Here is a 21,452-nt window from a genome sequence, read left to right on the forward strand (position 1 = left end):
GACTTCTATATCTTCCCTTTTCCTTATTCAAATGATTTATTTTTGTCCATTTTAATGAACCTTTCTGAACTGTTTGGAACCTCAAATTTATTTAGATTTAAGGTATAAGTTACTCGGTTTGCTTTTGAGTAATTTGAAGATTTTCTTTTAGTGAAAGGACCAATTTTTAAGATCACACCTAAAAGTTTTGAGGGGAAAACTGATTTTTCTTCATCTAGTAATGTTCCAAAGGTTCCTATCTTCATGATTAAATATAGATGTGTGCGTGTTTGGATTTTGTAGCTATAGGTATTTGAGATTGACTAATATTTGGTAATTTAGGCTAGAAGAAGCAAATAAGTATGTTGGTGTAAATAGCTGTCGCATTAATCAAATGATTTATTTTGCTCCATTTTAATGAACCTTCTGAACTGTTTGGACTTTGGAACCTCAAATATTAGTTAGATTTATTGTATAAGTTACTATGTTTGCTGTTGAGTAATTTGAAGATTTTCTTCTAGTTAGAGGACTCATTTTTTAAGATCACACCTAGCAGTTTGAGGGAAAAACTGATTTTCCTCCATCTAGTAATGTTCCAAAGGTTCCTATCTTCATGTTTAGGATGTGGATTGGGGGTTCATTATGGTGGAGAATTTCTATCGTGAAAGAAGATGATTGTGATGTTTTCAGGGGAGTGCGTAAAGTATTTTAAGTAATATTCATTCAAATTCAGGGTATACAGAGAATTTCAAAAGGCATGCTTATATGTCTGATTATGAATATAACTGCACGTAAATGGAAAAGTGGATTGCAAGATTGGTTATACGTTGTGAGAAATGAAATGGAACTGTGTGCCTCATTGGTTGCAGTATTGCAAGTAATTGAAGGCTTGTACTTCTTATTGAAAAAAAGATATCAAAGATGAAGTAATAAAAGGAGTAACAAGAAAAGCAAACTAAAACAAAACAAGAACGAAAGGCTTCAGAGGGCTCTAAACTTTGAACTGAGAATAAATTAGGTGGACAAGACAACTATAGTTAGTGACAAAGAAGGAAGATCTTCCTGTTTATTCTTTGTTTTCTATCCTCATTAGCCTTTTGGTGCATGTATACCAAGGAATTTTTTGGTCCATATTGGTTCAGCGAGTAAACAATTGGGGAATTAGGTTTTCTTTTTGTTGGGTTAAATAAGGCAGCATTGGGATTGCACCCCTTCAATGTAGTTTCAATAGTTTCATTATTAACTAAAGAAAAAGTGGGGTGATGCACCAACGTTTTTAGTCTAGTACTTTTATTGATGTATGCCAGGAAAATACTGGAGTAATTACTGTATCATTTCTGTCTTATTATCAGTCATTTTGCATAAGAAATTTGCACAAGAGACCTCTCCTTTCACTTAATTCCTCAAGGTCCAATGATTGTAATGTGCGTTCAAACTGACTGAGAAGATGCATTCTTTCTTAAGCACTTTGGCAGAATATAATGTGTATTTTGATGTTCATTATTTCCAAGCACCTAAGAGTGTGGTCTAGTGGTCAATAAAATGAGGTAAACAGTGGAGATCAGGGACAAAATGCGTGTAGCTGATTTCTTCTCATCTGCCTAAGCCTTGGTGGGCAAAGTACCTGGTGGAATAGTCAAAATACGAGTAAACTTGCCCGAGCATCACCATTATAAAAAATGATGCTCATTGTTCCCTTGTTAATATTTATGAAATACATTTATTAGATTTGCAAATTGTCATTAATTATTTATTGGGTGCAGTGTTCCTGGGGCGCTGAATCAAATTCCTGAAGTGGATGCTTCTTCATTAAGGTCTGATGGTGGTCCATTTTAGTTGTTTATTTACTGAAATGTGCCATCTCAACTTAAAAAGTGTAACTGACATAATTTTTTCTTAAAGAAAAGTTCACTAACATAATTTTTCCTTTGCTCAGACGACTTTAGTTTAGTATTAAGATGAACGTATAGGTAGAAGTATATTAGCTAGTAACTAATTTTTCATTTTTAAATGTTGCCATGGTTTAAGTGCGTTTCTTGGATCTAATGCCATGTCAGAACCAGTAATAAAGCATTAAGCTAGTTAAGCATTTTCTTGTCCTATAGAAACTCCATCCCAACTCAACCCAGTTTTCCAGATTTCATGCAGTCTAGTAGGGCTGATGTGCAATGATGGATATGTTTCCTTAGAAGGGCCTGGCATAATGACTAATGTTTTTTCCTCCCTATCATGTCTGTGGTGGCATGAGTTCCACATTGACGTTTTTGTTTTGCACAAATTATAGATGCTGGAGATGAATCCAACTCTTTTACAGATTAAGGTCAAATGGGATGATACCTCCTTGTTCTCAAAGAGAAACTTTATCGATACACTCCTTGATATGGTTTAAGATCTTGTTGAGAAAAGGAAGGTTATTTAGGGACTTATATTCCTTAGAGTTCAAATGAAAGGACGTCGAGATGATGCAAAGTTACAAGGAGATGGAAAAAGGAATGAGCAATAACAAAAGCTTCACCTAAAGATTCCTAAGATCTGACTACATTAACTTCTTTTAGATATGTGATGAAGAAACTGTTTTCTCTAGTACACCTGTCCATCACTCTATTATCAATTATGTCCAGAAAGATCCCTCTCCCAAATTATGACTCATGACCATAAGTCTTCAGCATTCACATGCATGATTGCAGACAGTTTGGGTCTCTCTCTCTCTCTCACCAACCTATTGCTATCTGACTGGGATATATGCTGTGAATAAGATGATGCGTATCTTCATACATTTATGGCTGAAATGGATGTGATAAAATTTTAGAGACTCCTCAATTAAATTCTTCTATTTTACTATTCTCAAAAAAAATATCTTCTATTTTACTATGGCCACTATTGGATTTATCATGTCATATGCTCTGATTAAAATTCTTGAGAGATTGATATTTTGATCATAATAACCATCTAAATCCAGCATAGTTGCTTAGTCAGTCTTTCGTCTTGCATATTACAATCTATCATTCTGGTTTAGCAGAAAATCGAGTTAATGACAAACAAGGATAGGCTAGAATCTTTGCATGGGAGATGATATTGCTTCTTTTGAGATTAAGTTGCATCAGTGTCATATTTACATTGAACTAAATGCAATTATTAATTATTAATCAGCTGAAGGTAGTTTAATCTGCCCCATAATTGTTTTTTCTCGAACTATATGCTGTTCACTGACTATGAAGTTTTGTCAGGCCTTTAAATTTCCACCTGCTCAGTGGAGTACATGTCATACCATCTAAGGTTAGTTGCAACACACGTCTGTCAAATAAATTTCATTACTTTATGTTTCCCTGATTCAATGGTGGAAATGTTGCAGCTGCAAAGTGGTGTTCGGCACTTCTCCTCAGCTGGTAAGCACATTATACAAATGAGGTTGCTCCCACTCAATACTATTATGTTTCCAGATATTCATAGATTGCTTTCAGTAACTTTCACCGCCATATCTTGACTTTCAAGTGCAACACAGAATGAAAAATTAATAAGGGGTTCATCTGATAAGAGCATATAAAAAGAAAAGTGGAATACAACTTAAGAAATTCTTTCAACTTCTAACATCTAATTGAAATTGCATGAAACATGGAGATAAGTCCATTCCTTTTGGTCATGCCAGTATCATTGTTTATAGGGGACCGTTGCTTTGATCAAGTGCTTATATCTTGACTTGAGCTCCTCATTTATACTGTTTTCTATAACTAATAGCCCCTTCACATGTCATCATTTTATTACATAATGGGGATGTGTTTCTTGAAGCTCCCATGTTTTTTTAAAAGAAAATAAATTGAAATATAAAAAGATGGAGTCAGTGCAAACTTAGCTAAAGATAGCGCACAATGGGAAAAAATGATTTCATATAGGTGATATTTACTAGTTGGACATAGGTTTTAGCTTGTTAGAGAACTTCTAAAATTATTATTAGTAGTAGTACTACTCTCTCCATTTCAAAATAAGTGTACTTTCCTTTTTAGTTTGTACAAAAAGAATGCCTCTTTTTATATTTGGTAACTCCTTTAATCCGATATTTTACATGTCATGCTTATTACCAGAAGGTTCAAAGGGAAAAGGGACCAACAACCAGCAGATTAGAATCCAATGCCTTAGTTTACATTATTTTTGGTGTAAACAGGATATGGTAGGGGATGCAGTAGACATAGTTGACTTCGTAGGTAACTACTAAAGTTTTTTGTTGAGTAGTCCTCACTGAGGAAAGTGCACATACCATGTGTGGACTGTAAAATGTTCTTTATCATCTTTTGTTGATGAGTTTTTTGTGAATACAAAGTTACCTTTACTTAAAAAAAAAAAAGATTCAAAGGGCATTTTGAACATTATTCATACCTTTAGTTTAAGACCACAAGATTCAAAAGTTTACCTTATTTCCTTAAACTTCGTGCGTAGTCAAATTAAGATAGTTAAACTGAAACAGAGGGAGTATTAGTTGTATATATTTAATTTATTTTTCTCTTTCATTTTTATTTGGTATGATGATAATTTAAGTTGAGCTTAAATGGAGAAGTGAGGATTCATATAGACGACCCCGACTTGTTTGGGACTGAGACGTAGTTGTTGTTTGAATGATAAAGAGATGGACTGCTAGTTCACATCCTCCGACCTGATGCTTAAATCTGATGTTTTGGAGACTTTTGGTTTAGAATGTATTTACTTGTAAGTGTTATCTTGTACTTCAAGTATTCCAGTGGCTGTTCCATTACCCTGATTCTTTTGGGAAGATGTAAGTCTCTTCTAAATTTATACATGTATGTGTTATGTGGTTCAACACTTTTGATCACCTCACCTGCTACAGATAATTATAAAGGAGCCTGACAAGGTAATTTTGGTTCTAGCTGGTGCATGCTAAATCTGAGGTGTTTCTTATTCAGCAAATGTTAGATTACTATATGTGTATCTTGTGCTCTCCAAATATATGATTTTGGCCTCCTCTTATCAGTTTAGTATATGCTATGTTGTCCATTGGATCACATGATATTAACTCAATTCCTCTTCATCTAGTTCAGTGGCCCTGGCAGGTGTAAGAATGTTTAGAGCCTTAAGATTGAAAATCTGGCTAATGGTGCATTTGGTTGTAACATAATGCAGGAACATTGAAAAACAGTTACATCTCTGACTTATATATGCGATGGGATAGTCCTTTTAGCTTCTAAGGTGTTAGGCACGACATGCTCTCCAAGATGTACATCTCTTGGAGAGAACGTCTTGTCCCATTAAGCTGTATATTTCTTTCCCCTTAAGTGAATTTATTTTCTATTTTAGAAAGACAGTGGAAAGATATTTGGTGACCTTCATACACGTTATACAACTTTTATCTTAAACTGTGTGAGAATCTACTGATAATATGAGATTTTATCTGGCAAAAATGAGGTCTTTCTTCGTTAAATGTTATAATACTTATTTCCTACTATTGCAGAGGCTCCTTCATATACAGAGGTGGGAATGCCAGCTTTGTCCCCTACAATGGTAATATCTTAGCGGCATTATTTATATGAATGATGAAGTTTTCTGCTTGTCATTTCCCTATTATTATGGAAATTCTTAACTTACATGTTCGTCTCACTGCAGACTCAAGGCAATATAGCAAAGTGGATAAAGAAAGAGGGGGACAAGGTCAGTTGCTTTTCATGGCTACCGAAAGTTAAAAGTAGTACAATATCTTCTCTTTTAGACTGAGATAATGCCTGCTTATGTATTAAGGCTCAACAACTGACATTTCTCTGTTATTACACTCGGTTGATCGTGTTAGTTTTCAACTTCTTCAGCCTTTTCTTACATGAAAATGTATACAAACTGTGCGCTGCATTGACATTTTACAAACTGACGGACCATAAGCTCAACCAAATCAACCCTTGTCATTCTGTTCAGGACCATTACACCTCTACATGTTTTAACAGATCTTCATTTGGCATTAGCTCAACCAAAGCAGCCCTTTTCAGTTATTGTAAATGCTATTTTAACAGTTACTCTACCACTAGTGTATCCAGAGTTGCTCTTGTCACATAAACTGCTTATTGAATAAGATAATTTTGAACTTAGATTTGGGTAGGGGCCGCGCGAACGCAGGCCCCCACTGCAACAAATTATGACGTAGGCTCGACCACTTGGGCCGACCTTAGGCAGGCACCCCTCCAAAGTGCAATGGAGGTCACCAACCTAGGCCATGGGTCTTAATGATCACCCATTGACCCCGTCCAGGTAAGTATGTCTCCCTGTGAGCTCAGCCCATTATTAATACTACTGCTTTTGCTCCATATTTCTCTTACATGCCAATGTGGGAGAATTACTTTACTCTCTTTAGCTTTCTGTTTGGAAATAGAAAAAGAAAACTAACGAAGCCTATATTCGATTCTCTTTGAATACAAGAAGTATGAAAGGTGTCTTAAGTTTAAAGAATGAACTTCTTTTAATTATAAATTTATGCTTCGACAACTTAAACAATTATAGATGAAAAATATGTATCGAACGAGAGTCGAACATATCATCCTTGAATTTTGTTGATTTAAACATTGAGATTTTAGATGGTATTGGAGCCACCTCTCTGCTTAACGTACTGAATGGTTTTGGCAAAAACACAGCAACTAAGTTCTCCGAGTAATCAGTAACATACAAAACACACTAAATAAAGCAGCAGCAAAATGGCACATGTTGATGATAACTGTAAGGTTCATTTAAAGAGGCATAAACATTAAGAGTTTTATATTATATGAACTACAAGATACAAATACTATATTTCATCGTTCTCATTCACAATAATATGGCAAGAGGATGTATAAACAAGGTTGAATATAGAGCTGTACAGTAAGCAACTTGAATGCTGAAAGGAAAAACAATTTTTCATCTTAGGGATACAAGGAAAAAAAGTGTCTTACTCTTCCTTTCCAATAAGGATGGAAGCATACAAAATCATAGACAGGACTTATCGTCGAGAACAAAACAACATTATGTCACAATAGAAGAGCTGACAAAGGCCGAGTTCTGTGATGCATTGGTGATGTATAATGACTTCAAACACTATCAGAATCCAACAAAGAACAAAATACATACAAGAAGCATTAAAATTAAGTTCAGAAACAACGGCTATCTGGAGAACAGTTAAAATAAATTCACCCCTATGCCTTAGCTCAAACATACACCCAAATGCTCAAAATAACCATCTATATGAACTGCAGTAATAATCAAAACTTGTTTAAAAGAGCCTTCACACATTTGATAAAGAAATACTGCTGTTCTAGCGCTATTCATAAGATCAATAACCAAGAAGACCCCAATGTAAAAAAGGGCATTCCGGTGCACTAAAGCTTCCGCTATACCCAATTACGGGAATTTCTTACGTTGCTTGAAAAAACAAAAGATTAAAAAAAAGAAGTGAAATGTAGCTAGACAAGTAAGTAAACCTTGCTTTCAATAAGAGCTTAATTCTGTTTCTTTTTTGTAAGTTGCTCGAACATCAAAAGAAAGAAAAAAAAATGCAAATTAAAAATTTCTCCTTGTTCCACATCAACGAAACACTGAGCTAGAGAATGCTACTTAACCGAATGAACTGAACTCAATTGGCACGACCTTACTTGAACAGGATCTGTTCTATTGGTTCGTACCACTGTATCCTTGATTTCAAAGGAGACACGGAGTCCAAGTCTGGTGGATGAATCGTGGCCATTTGACCAGAGCGTGGTTACCAGCATTCATGATTTCAAATCTTTTTTTTTCCCATGTCTTAATTTTCTCAATTGAGAACTCTTTCCATGGCTGTTGGGGACAGAGCAGCTGAGATATTCATCATTTTTACAGAGGGAGAACTTTTCTTGGAACAACAGTGAATGTGCTAAAGTTTAATGAAAGTTACAAACTGAGATAGTTCAGAAGATAAAGAACATCAACTTCACCAGGTCAAAGCAAAATTTAGTTGTGGAGAGCGAACAAACTTCCTCTCAACATCAATTGTAATTGTGCTTTCAGTGATTCATGAGATAATATCTCAGGCTTCTTTTTACGTAAAGACTCAACCTTGATTTTTAACTCAAAAGTCGTTCAACTATAAGATTTTTCAACATAAAGTCACTCAACTTTGCTTTTTAATCCAAAAATACTCAAGTATGAGTTTTTTCACATAAATTAACTCAACTATAAGTGTTTTACCTACAAAGTCACTCAACCAATTTAGTTAATTTTTAAATAAAATTTGTTGACATAAAAAAAATATGTATATAATTTGTTAGTTCGGTTCGGTTATTTGTTCGATTTTTTTGAATAAAATTAAAATCAAATCAAATATTATCGGTTTTTAAAAATGTAAAACCAAACCAAACCAAATCAAATAAAAAATTCGTTTATTTGATCGGCTTGGTTTGATTTTTCGGTTTGGATCAATTTTTACCCAAACCATAAACACCCCTGATCAGAGACAATCATGAATAAATACAATACAACCTTGAAATTCATGTTTAATTAGGCTAAATATATTGAAAAATAAATTAATAGTCATCACCATAATAATATTCTTTACTTAGGAGAACATAGCTTTTGCAAAATTTATAATTTAAGAAAAGAATAAAATAAAATAATACATACGTGCAATGTGTATTCCTTTTTCCTCTTTCTTTTTTATCTTCTACATCTAAAGGAAAATATGTATTAGCCATATTGCAATTATGTGACAAATTGTCTTCGTTGTTGCAGGGCTTAAAATGTTATCTTTATATACTCAATAGTCATTCTAAGTTGGAAGACATATATCCAAATAGCAATGCAGAGAGCAATTACATGTATTTATAATAACCTCAGATTGTTACTTTAATTTATAGGAAAGTTAAATTTTCAACATAAAAGCAAAAAGAACTAAGAGAGTTTTTGCATTATACAGATTAAGAAGCTTTGTCTAACTTCATAGCAGGGGCGGACCCAAGGCATGTTGAGGGGGTTCATCCAAACCCCCTTCGTTAAAAAATTATACCGTATATATAAAATAAATTTTTTAATTTATGTGTATATATTTAACATTGAACCCCCTGAGCATAAGCCAAAGGACTAGTTCAGTGGCAAATGGGGTTCAATATTTCGCTTTAGCTTGTCTCAGCTCGCGAGTTCGAATTCGAATAAGCACATTTTTTTTGATTAGCGTGTTTAATTTTTTTTGAACCCCCTTCATAAAATTTCTGGGTCCGCCACTGCTTCACAGTAGTCAATTATTAAGAAGTTTAGCATACCTCCATCTGCAGTAAACCAATGTTATTTTTAAGTGCTTTATATCAAAAGCATTCAAGACAGCGTATTTTATCTTTTTCTTCAAGGGTTGTTCGAATTCAAACTCCAAAGCATAATGAACTAATAGATTAAGAAGCACTACTAAGGGAATCGATGGTTAACACAAATAGAAACATAGAGAAAACAGAAATAGGCAAAAAAAAATAATAAAACAGAGAGCATATGCATAGATACATTGTGCAGTTTCTCAACCATAGATCGTTATGACCACGTAACTCTTACATCGCAGATTCATACTCACAGCCACATCACCATCCTCGTCCCGTCTTCTTTAGCGCTAGAGCTATCCAGGTTCCACCATTGATAACCACATGAAATACCCAAAATAAAATCAACTCAATCACCGGATACCATCTATAGCAATAAAAAAAAAATCATTGAACACTTATACTACATTTATAATACAGTTTTAATACATATTGCAGAGAACTATTTATAAAACATATATAATACAAGTTTTATAGATGGATAATACATTTTTCACATACTTTAATAAACTTATAATACATTATGTCAGTTTATTACTACACAAACATAATATATATTTTAAAACACTTATAATACATTTATATTATATGCATAATTCACTTTTAATACAAATGTATATTTATCATAATATTGCTATGTATTGCTATAAATTATAATAAATAAAAAATATCGCTAAAATCAGTAATTAATTTTTAAAAAACACTCAATTAAGTAATTTTTCCCTATAACTTTCCAATACAATTAGCCCCAAAAAACCCTTCCTCATTACCACGTGCTTTATTCAGAAATTCTTACTGATTCCGCTTCAATTTATGTGGCATTATTCGAATTTCGAAAGTTAAACAATTTAATTTTGACTTTGAATTCGGAAATGCAATCTTTAAGTTTTTTGAAACAAAAGTTTATATATTTGAAATATGTGTGAACACAGTACTACAAATCATACCAATTGATAATTCAAGATATTTAAAAGATATAGAAAAAAAATACGATCAAAAAATGATTTAGTTCAATTTTAAAATCCGAAAGGTACAGCGTAAATTGGTAGAAAGGAAGTATTTAATATGTATTTAATTTTGGCAAACATCAGGAAAAAATATGATATTTCCTCCTCCGCACTTCAAAATATTGGATGAGTTACTCATATAATAAGGTACCATGAGTAAAATGAAAGAAATTAAATTAAACTACACGAAGAAGATATCACTAGTGAAAAGGAGGTAAAATAAAATAAATTAAATTAAGCATGACTTCTGAACGATCCCAAAATCGACTATCTATGCATTCGTCACTATCAAACCTTGAGTGTTATAGTTCAACAGTATCATTTTACGCAATGTATCGATTAAATACATCACTTTATTTGATATATCGGGACGTTGAGTGATATATTCAGATGCAAAACATAATGTATCGGGACGTTGAGGAATGTATCCGAAATCGAGACATAATGTATTGAGGCGTTTTAAAATTTATCCAAATTCTCCTAAATTTAAGAAATTTTTGTAATTTAAAATAAATAAAGATATAATGTAATTTTTGTAATTTATAAAAAAAAAAGAGATATAATGTAATAGAAATAGAAAACATTTTAAAAGTCAAACTTTAGTCCAATAGGATTAAACTTCTTCAAGGCTAAGACAAAATTTAATCCAATTGTCAAACTTTGGTCTTAGATTGCGATTTGCGCCGAACTTTTTATCTAATAGAGGTAAGCTAACCTAAACTTTATTTATTTTTTCGATTTTATTAAGTTCAATATTTAGTAAATATAATGAATTTCGATTAAATCTAAATCTGCATTAAAAAAATTATATTTGAAAGTAAAATATTCCTAATTTACTAAATTAATTTCATATTCAACAGAGCTCAATCCCAAAATTAATAATAATAAAAAAACAATACTTATCACTCTCTCTAGCAAGTCCGCAACTCTTATTTGGTCACAAAATCATCCATCCTAGTACTTTATTAACTTGATTAAAGTGTATTTTAAAGTAAAAATACATAACAAATTGACCAACAACAAAAAGTAGATTTAATTATGCAATTACTAACCCCTCTCTCTTTCTCTTTCTTTTTCTGTTTTCTCTTTTCCTTTTCTCTTATGACCTTTTATGACTCCTTTTAATTTGTTTTAATTAATATGATTGAATGTTAAAATATAAATAAGTTTTAACCAAAGTGACAAACCGTGCCCTCCAAAAAAGATTTGTCGTTGAAAATGTTGGAAAAAAAGGTTAATAATTTTAATCTTAAGCATATAATCTGATACTAATTAAAGCCGTAATCCATGGGTAATCTTAATTCTATCAAAATTGCCTGTTTCCGGCGACATTTCAGGATGTCTTTTTTCTCAATATTCTACAATGTTAGTCTTATATTATTTCCGTTACAAAATATTTTTTCATATTTTACTTTTTAAGAATTAAATTATATAATTTTTTTTTTTGTTATATTAATATGAAAAAATATAACTTGTGGTACTTTTGTACAGTATTTAAATATATAAGTTTTCATTTTAAATTATTCAATTATTTTATTTTAATTTAATTATAAAAATTAGTCAATTTAATTGTCGAAAGCAAAACGTAATAGAAAGAGAGAGTAGTACTTTTGGTTTCCTATTTCGACCATTTTGTTTCTCTTTATTCCAACTTCAAATTCTTTCATTTTTAGTAATCGCTAGGCAGAAAATATTATATTCTAAAATTTAGATAATATAATGAAAGTATAATATTTTAAGATTTATTATTTTCTACTCTTATTACGAATATCATTCTTTTGATTTTTAAGAAATTCATTTTTCCTTTAAAAAAAACTATATTTCAAAATATTTTCATTAATCAAACGTAACAAAATTAGAAACCTCCCTATCAAACACACCCCAATTATTCAAAACTTTAGCCTAGCTAGAGGATGCTGTTTAGATATTAGTACCTAGGTTAACATAAATAAATAAATAAACAAACATTATAGATAGGCTGTAAACCCAAACTAACTTTAGCTGAGGAGAGCAAAAATAACTAATTATTATGGCCAATTTTTTTTTTTTTTTTTTTTTTTTGTGGGGGTGGGGGTTGTAAAATTTGGACCTTTTTTTTTAGTAAAAGAAACAATACAATACAGCAGTACATTGTTACAAATATTATCAAAAAATAATTCACAATTTTAGATAAAATTTCTATTATTTTTTAAAGGAAGTAATCAAGGATAATGAAAAATCTCGTTGGCTTATATCTTATCAGTTCAACGTGACGATCTATCCTTCCTTAATCAAAAATTTTGAATTCAAGTTCTAAATAAATAAAAATATTTTTAAATAAATGTTATACGATGTAAATTTAAATTAGCGGATCACAAAAATGTAACGTGCCCCATATGGAATCTGCAGTAGTACCATGCTAGCTTAGCCCATCACTTTTGTCTGTCCCAATCACTAGTGTATTTGCTTTTCTTTCTCAAAAGTTTTAGGCTAGTGTTTAAATATAGTTATTTTAAGTCTAGGAGGAGAGTCACTATAATTATATTCCCGTGATATCCAATAAAATATTCCACTGTTCTCTTTTATTTATTACTTTTTGATTTGATACATTTATTAAAAAATTAATTATTGATATATTGAGTTTATTATTTTATTCTTATTAATTACTCAAGCCATAATTCAAATTCTAAAATATTTTGATATCAAAGATATTAATTCTCTCAATAAATTTAGAATATAATAAGTAAATAAAGAATTAAAAAAATTTTGACAAGTAAAAGAGAACAGAGAAAGTATATTTTTTAAATTGTTCTTTCTTGATTTTTCAAAATTGACAAGTAAAATGGAAAATCAAATTAGAAATATTTAACAACTAAATAAGAACATAGGGGTAAATTAGTAAATAGTCACGACCAAAGGATCAAAAGTAAATGGTTCAATTTATAGGTTATTAAATGATTAAAATTGAAATTTAGTTTCGAGAGGATCAAATGAGTATTTGTTGTTACATTGGAATAAATAAATTTAATTTTTTGAAAAAATACAAAGTCAAATTAAGTTGTGTTGGAAGTTGTAATTTACACGCATAAAATGGTTAGCATTGTTCTGTACAAGAAGACGCCAACCTTGGCTTTTTCAATTTTAAGAATTTTGAATTTTTTATTTCATTTTTAAAAACTTCTTTTTAATTCATTAAAGTATCAAAATCTTTTTTAAGCACATGATTACACCTAAACCTGAGAATAAAAATGTCAAAAGCATATTTTAGTCAGGTATTCATCATTTTATTTGTTTAATTACAAATTATTAAATAAATTCACCATTATCGACGAATAAATTGGAAAGTCATACCCATAGAAAGTTGTTTGTGAGTCTGATAATAAACGTCACACATTTTATTTTCTGATAATAAACGAAAAAAATGAAAAATAAAGCTTTTAAGTTTGCTTTTTTTTTAAAAAAAAAAAAAAGATTGGTTTTGGAGTTATGTTTGAAAAATAGTTTTAAAAACTCTCCAAACACCACATTAAAAAAAAATGGGATGAAACTAATAATTAGTCAATAATAATCGGCTAACTAATTATTTCAAAGTCATTGATCACTTATTTTTTCTGTTTTTTTTCTTCACATTATACTTTTGAAGAAGTCAACTTTACTCGTGATTTTATTCTTTTTCTCTTTTTTTTGAATCCCACAAAATTAATTCATAATCGCTATTTTTCGAATGCGCATTAAGTAAAACTCGCTATTATTCTAACTACACATAATATATATGCAAATCACATTAGACAAATTCGATTAATGAGCTCGACTTAAAAGGCGTAGGCTGAAGAAATTCATATGTGGCTTCCCTTATAAAATACCACCTTCTATATCAATTCAATCACCGTTGGGAATCTTCTTTTTATTTTGAAGTTAAATTAATAATTAGGTATAACTATTAGGTTTGATTAACATAATAAAACCTGGTTTTAGAGAGGGGAAAATGTGTCAACAAATAATACACGAAACATGCAACTTCATGGGATGTTAAAAATATAACAAGAAAAAGAGTAAACCAAAGAGAATTAGGTTAGTTTATTTACTCTTTCAATTTGCTGCCTTTGTTACCTTTTTAAAGCATATATATTAACCATGTTGCATGGTAATATTTTTGTCATAAAGACGTTTAAACTAATATTGTTCAAGTTGAACTCCTAATTAGCTATTCTTCTAATACTAATACAAGACATGCAAAATCACTAGTAACTAATAGTCTAATATGTAAATGTAACCTGTTAAGCTCATACATATAATTTATACTGGTATTCTTTTTTATGGCATAATATTCAATATCTATTATTGACCCAATTAATTTAGATTCGGACTATATATTACTTAGTAAAGGAGGAAACACTCCCATCAAGAATTTGATCAATCTAAGAGTCAAAAATAAAAATAAATATAAAAATTAATCAATCAAATATTGCATTAACTTTATGTATTGTGGCTGCTATTTTTCTTATTCTTTATATTCAAGTTCAACATGACTATTTACTGTTTGTATTTTTTTCTTTTATACTAGATTTTAATATGTTTTATTTGAATCGAGGGTTTATTAAAAATAATATCTCAATTTCAAAGGACATGCTAAGACTACATACACACCATTCTCTCCATAGTATGATGATTACACTATGTTATTGCTATTATTATAAATATTCTATCAATTATGCAAAACAAGTATTATTATGAGTATAATTTTGTTTTTTCATCAGATGTTTAGTATCTGTATTGGAGCCCAATTAAATTCGAATCGCACGTTGTAGGGTTCATTTTAGGGACAACACTCCCAACAAACTTTTTTTCATTTCTATGACTCAAACCCAAAATCTCTAATTAATAATGAAAGAACTTCAATCATTCCACCACAATCTATGTTAGTAGAGTAGAGGTGAAACTAGTAGCCTGCATGCGGATCCGTCGAACACCGTAAAATTCTAGTTTCGTGTCTGCGCCCAACTAAATATTATCAAGGGTCGTTTGGTTTGAATACAAGTTATAATGAGATTAGTTATGATGAAATTAGTCATGATGGATTAATTGTGCTGAGATTATTTCTTATTGAATGTTTGGTTTGTTATATTCAAAATAATATGCATTGCATAAATTTTAAGAATAGGTTGTTTGTTTACAAAAATACCCTTCACTTTATTTAGTTTTTTTTTTATATTTTCCTTGCAAGCTTTAGTTATTCAATATTCATTCTTAAAATAAAAGTTTCATCTTCTTTAGCTTAAATATTTTTATGTGTGCATTTTCATGATGTCCGTATGTATTTTAAAAAAAATCTTCTTATTTAATTTAAAAATAAAATTTTCATTTTAAGTTTGTTAAAGTAAAAAAAGGATTTATGAGAAATCAAAATATTAATAAATATAAGAATTAGTCAAATAAATTTATAAATAAAAATTATATTATATAGTGCAACTTTTTAATAGAAAAAATATGAAGAATTATCATAAAAATATGGAGCGAAGATTGTGAATGTTGTTATATATGATATTAAAAATAATATAAATATAAATAAATGTAAAAAGTGAGGTATAAAAAAAATTTAAAGGGATATCTTTGTCATTTACCTATTTTATCCCGAAATTATAATACCACTCAAGAGGAGGTATAACTTATCCTAATATTAATTATTACTCCCAGAATAAATTATCCTAAACTTACTTACAAACAATAAATTAAGTGCCATTATAACTTAATTTCAAAATGATTTAATACTATTATTCACACCGACCCCTTAGGGGGGTCGTTTGATTTGAATACAAGTTATGATGAGATTAGTTATGATGGGATAAATTATGTTGGAATTAGTTATGATGTGATAAGTTATGCTTAAATTATTTCTTATTGATTGTTTGGTTTGTTGTATTCAAAATAATATTCATTGCATAAATTTTGAGAACAAGTTGTTTGTTTACAAAAATACCCTTCACTTTATTTAGTTTTTTATATTTTTTTTGCAAGCTTTAGTTATTCATTTTGAAAAATAAAATTTTCATCATATTTAACTTAAATATTTTTGTGTGTGCTTTCCCATGATGGTGCCATATGTATTTAAAAATAAAATCTTCCTCTTATTTAGCTTAAAAATAGAACTTTCATCTTAAATTTGTTAAAGTAAAAGAAAGTTTATTATTTATATCATTTCATTTAAGCATATATCACTCTTAAATTGTAAAATACTGAAGTTTTTATTTTAGTTGATATATAAAGTACAAGCTTTCAAGTGACTAAAAAAGTATATATTTAAAAATATGTAATTTAGTTGTAGAGAAATCAAAATATAAATAAATATAAGAATTAGTCAAATAAATTAGTAAAAAAAATTTATATTTGTATAGTCTATTTTTAATTAAAAAAAATATATAATTAATATAAAAATAAGGAGTACTGAAGATTGTATATGTTATTATATATGGTATTAAAAATAATGTGAATACACATAAAAGTGAAAAGTGAGGTATAAAATGACTTAAAAGAATATTTTTATCATTTTATCTATTTTAATTATTAATTATAAAATAAATTATTCCAAACAACAAATTAAATGATATTATAATTTAATTCCGTAACTATTTATTGTTATCTTTCACCGCTGACGACCCCTTAGTATTTACTTTGAATAACATAACACAACACACCTTCCTTCCAAGTTGTAACACATGTAAAGAACCAGTCTAATCCAGCAAGCAAAAATTCCTTTACCACTTGTACACGCCTTTGACCCTCAAAAATCAAAAATATATTTAGTTTCTTCCTTCCTTTTAATTGACAGCAGCTCCCTCCCATTGAAGATTCCAAATAGCACAGCAACCTTGAACCCCAGAAAAACCTTTTCTCAAGCAAACTCAAACTTCACACACCCTTTTGTTATTTATTCTTATCTCAAAGATTACATACATCAAAAAGTTTCTTCCTTTACTCTGTTTCATTCAAAAAAAAGTTCATATTTTTAAGCTGTTTATGTTCAAGAAAATGGTGTATTACCAGAGATACAATCAATGGAAAAAAGGGGATGTTTACTTAGATGAGGAGTCACACTCACACCCTTTTGTTTGTGAAAACAGCAAAAGAGTAGCAAGACCCAAGCTTTTATTTCTTGTTCTTCTGTCTTTCATCTCTTTTAGCTTTATTTTAGCTCCTCTTTTCTTCAAATCTAACCCTACTCTTTCTCTTTTATGTAAGTTTCTTTTTTTTTTCTCTCTTTTTCAACTCTTTTTCTATTTTGTTTCTCTTTTACTGATATATTTTTGTGTCTTGCAGATTCATTTGGTTTTGAAGATGAAGGGGTTGTTTCTACATCAGATGTATATGCTTCTGTTTGTTCCTTTGTATCTAATGGTTAGTACTTAGTTACTTCCTCTTCATCTTTTTCTTTTTTTGCTGTATATTTGTTACAGCAAAAAAGGTGTTTTTTCTCAAGATTACCAATTACTCTTTATTTATGAGTATATTTAAATACTAGGATCCTTTTTTTTTGATGAACCATTTTTTGGAATTTTTTTATATCACCATAGGTGGTTATAGGCTCTAGCCCTTTGATTGCTTTTGAAGAGAAAGCAAATTCTTGTAATTTGTTTGTCCAGTTTGGACACGTAGTTTAAGAAAGGAAATAAACTTTTGAATCGTGTCGTTTTATATGAAAGATACAGGTAGAATGTACCAAACATCATTTAATTTTGTAATCTATACGCGTCAAGTAGAAGGTTAGTATTAAGGAGTTTCAAACAAAAAAAACATTATTTTTGAAACAGGCTAAGAAGTAAAGTAACACAATTAAATTGAAACAGAGTGAGTAGTAATATTATTTAGTATGGTGATTATAGAAAATGAGCTTATATGAAGAACTGAGGATTTGTACGACTGACCCCAACTTGTTTGGGATTGAGGCGGAGTTATTGATGTTGTTATTGTGTGTGTGTGTTGTAATCTGATCTTGTTTTGAAATGCAAAAAAAAAAAACAGTTTCCTTTTGCTACTGAATCCTTTTGATTTTTGATGTTAATCTAACAGTGAGAGCACTATATCAACCTTAATGCTTGCCTTTTTGTTTTACCAACTTCTCTTATTCAATTGTTGAGAGATTTTCCCCCATAAAAATGCAGGGTCAATTTGCTGTGATAGAAGTAGCATTCGTTCCGATATCTGTGTAATGAAAGGGAATGTAAGAACAGATTCTGCTTCCTCCACAATTACCCTCTACAGAAACAATGGTTATGGCAGCCAAGTTTTTGGATCCTCTGGTGAAAATGATGAGATATTCCAACACGAAAAGATTAAGCCGTACACCCGGAAATGGGAAAAAAGTGTAATGGACACAATTGATGAATTAGGCCTTGTTACAAAGGGAGAGAATTCTGCTATTCATCAGAAGTGTGATGTTCAACATGATGTACCTGCTGTGTTCTTCTCTACTGGAGGTTACACGGGTAATCTTTACCACGAATTCAATGATGGGATTTTGCCTCTTTACATCACTTCTCAGCATTTCAACAAGAAAGTTGTGTTTGTAATCCTTGAGTATCATGATTGGTGGATTTCAAAGTACGAGAACATACTTTCTCACCTCACGGAATATCCTATTATTGATTTTAGAGGTGATAACAGGACTCATTGCTTCCCTAAAGCCGTAGTTGGTTTAAAGATCCACGATGAGCTAACTATTGATGCTTCATTGATGGGAAGAAACAAGACCATTAGGGATTTCCGAGGCATGCTAGACCGAGCTTATTTGCCTCGAATTAGAGGTTTGATCCATGAAGAGGAACATGAAACACAATTGGATATGAATAAATCTGCTTTGTCACCGTCAGCTAAGACAAAGATAGAGATGAGTGAAGAAAAGCTGGATTCAAAGAAACCTAAAGTGGTCATCATAGCTAGAAATGATTCAAGAGCTATACTCAATGAAGATTCATTAGTTAAAATTGCAAAAGATATTGGATTCCAAGTGGAAATTTTAAGGCCTCAACGAACAACTGAGCTTGCAAGGATCTATCGAGCTCTTAATTCCAGTGATGTTATGATTGGAGTTCACGGTGCTGCTATGACTCATTTCCTCTTCATGAGGCCCGATTCTGCTTTCATCCAAATCATTCCTCTAGGAACAGATTGGGCAGCAGATACTTACTATGGACAACCAGCAAGGAAGTTAGGTCTCAGGTACATTGGCTACAAAATCCTACCACAAGAAAGCTCTTTGTATGATGAGTATGAGAAAAGTGATCCTGTTCTTACAGACCCCGACAGTGTGAACATGAGAGGATGGGAGTTCACAAAAAAGATCTACCTTGATCGTCAAAATGTGAGGTTGAATCTTCGGAGGTTCCATAAGAGATTGCTTCGTGCCTATTACTATTCTATGGCAAAGAAGAATAGTCGTCTTCATCATCAAAATCAGTAGTTCTTTTCCATCTTTGTGGTTACTGGAGTTTACGGGATTAATCTCAGTAGTTATAGTTATTAGAGTTGTACATCAATACTCACAAGAAAAAAAAAGTAAATTTCTTTTTTTGTAAAGATCACTTGCAACTGTGTTTGTAAATCAAGTAGGAAAAAGATACTCTCTTTGGTATATACTACATTCACTTCAAAGAAAATAATAATCTCTTGCTTCTGATTTATATAGTTGTGGTTCTTCTGCAATTTATATGGTCAATGTTAACTTCCTGTGTCATGCAGATAGTTACTTACCATAGTTCATGATTTGCATATAAGTTTTGTGGCTTGTTGAAGCTCTGGTTGTCATTTCTTATTCTGGATTTCCACTAGTACTTGAAGGGGAGTTTTGACCGTAACTGCTAAAGTTGCTGTCATGTGATCAGAAGGTCACAAATTTGATCTAGGGAAATAGCCTCTTGCCGAAATGCAAGGTAAGACTGCATCAATAGACCCTTTGTAGTCCGGCCCTTGATCACCTTGAAATCGGAAGTTCACACTGAGCGTGAAGGAAAGTGCTTCTACTCTCTCTGAGCCCTTCTTACAATGGCACATCTCCAGTCTTGTCTTCTCTTCCGTTCAATGTTGTCTTTTCAGCGCTGATGGAAGCATGCTAGGGTGAAGTTGACGATGTGAGAAGTTAAATCCGCTTCAGCATCATCAACAGAGGCAGAAGAAATGGACAAAATCAGCGCTGATGGAAGCATGCTAGGGTGAAGTTGACGATGTGAGCCAGATTAACCGTAGGAGCTTAGTGCGCCCTTGATCACCTTGAAATCGGAAGTTCACACTCAGCGTGAAGGAAAGTGCTTCTACTCTCTCTGAGCCCTTCTTACAATGGCACATCTCCAGTCTTGTGTTACTTCTCTTCCGTTCAATGTTGTCTTTTCAGCGCTGATGGAAGCATGCTAGGGTGAAGTTGACGATGTGAGCCAGATTAACCGTAGGAGCTTAGTGCACTAGACTGTCCTTTTTGATATTTATTCCGTAGGAGCTTAGTGCACTAAACAGTCCTTTTTGATATCTATTGGTACTTGTATATAGAATGGAGAAACTGTCAAACATATATCCGTCCTGACAGATGAACCCTTATATGCTTGATTCTTGGTTACCTTAATATTATCAAGATCCGTGCCGCCTCATTAAAAGGGGAAACACTCCTTTATTTAATCATGAATATTTAGATAAAAAATCCACCAGTGTATCTGCACTTCAGCAGGCTGTTGATCGGTGAATTATTTTTATTTCCTTTTTGACAAACTTTATTTGTTTATATCTTTTCTTTCTACTTTGCCAACCTCATCCCACTGCACCATGCAGTTTTTTAAGAATTGTCTCTAAAGTATGGGCAAAGTCTTGCTGTACTGAAAATGGATGTGTAAACAATTTCACAGAACAGAATATGGTTCCCCCAAAAGGGCCTAGCTTATTTTGTAGAAGATTCTGCCAAACATTTACAAGTCAGTAAGAGAATGACCGACGGGTTGTGGTGGGATGGTTTCGAATTCGAGGTTTGGATATGAAAAAAGTTTGATTCCTTTATGATGTTATTATTTTCTTTACCTATCTAAACTATTAATACCTTTGTATTAGAACACATTTTGATGTTGAGTTAGTTAAATATTTATTCTCAATTAATAACGTGCTGGTCAACTCAATATCGATATGTATTTAATACATTATAGTGATAATTGAGATATAAAAT

General features: G+C 31.3%; 1 protein-coding gene and 2 non-coding genes across 3 annotated transcripts; 2 read left to right on the forward strand and 1 right to left on the reverse strand.

Moving 5' to 3' along the window:
- Window positions 1-6,066: 6,066 nt before the first annotated feature.
- On the reverse strand, window positions 6,067-6,227 carry LOC129877941 (U1 spliceosomal RNA). Its single transcript, XR_008763657.1, has one exon. It is a non-coding gene; the product is annotated as a U1 spliceosomal RNA (small nuclear RNA).
- A 1,352-nt stretch (window positions 6,228-7,579) lies between these two features.
- LOC129878017 (small nucleolar RNA U3) lies at window positions 7,580-7,786 on the forward strand. The gene has a single exon (XR_008763718.1). It is a non-coding gene; the product is annotated as a small nucleolar RNA U3 (small nucleolar RNA).
- A 9,182-nt stretch (window positions 7,787-16,968) lies between these two features.
- On the forward strand, window positions 16,969-19,932 carry LOC129877379 (xylan glycosyltransferase MUCI21-like). Its single transcript, XM_055952877.1, has 3 exons — window positions 16,969-17,489; window positions 17,573-17,650; window positions 18,415-19,932. Exons 1-3 carry the CDS (start codon window positions 17,273-17,275, stop codon window positions 19,710-19,712), a joined length of 1,593 nt encoding a protein of 530 aa, XP_055808852.1. The 5' UTR covers window positions 16,969-17,272; the 3' UTR covers window positions 19,713-19,932.
- The last annotated feature ends 1,520 nt before the right edge of the window (window positions 19,933-21,452 follow it).

Source organism: Solanum dulcamara, chromosome 12 (genome assembly GCF_947179165.1).
Source record: "Solanum dulcamara chromosome 12, daSolDulc1.2, whole genome shotgun sequence".
Classification (NCBI taxonomy): domain Eukaryota; kingdom Viridiplantae; phylum Streptophyta; class Magnoliopsida; order Solanales; family Solanaceae; genus Solanum; species Solanum dulcamara.

What these genes read in the sequence shown, in the direction of transcription:
- LOC129877379 (XM_055952877.1), top strand. Translation starts at nt 17,273, where the DNA reads ATGTTCAAGAAAATGGTGTATTACCAGAGATACAATCAATGGAAAAAA. An exon ending in CCCTACTCTTTCTCTTTTAT is followed by an intron (nt 17,490 to 17,572) that starts GTAAGTTTCTTT and finishes TGTGTCTTGCAG; the next exon opens with ATTCATTTGGTTTTGAAGAT. An exon ending in TTGTTCCTTTGTATCTAATG is followed by an intron (nt 17,651 to 18,414) that starts GTTAGTACTTAG and finishes ATAAAAATGCAG; the next exon opens with GGTCAATTTGCTGTGATAGA.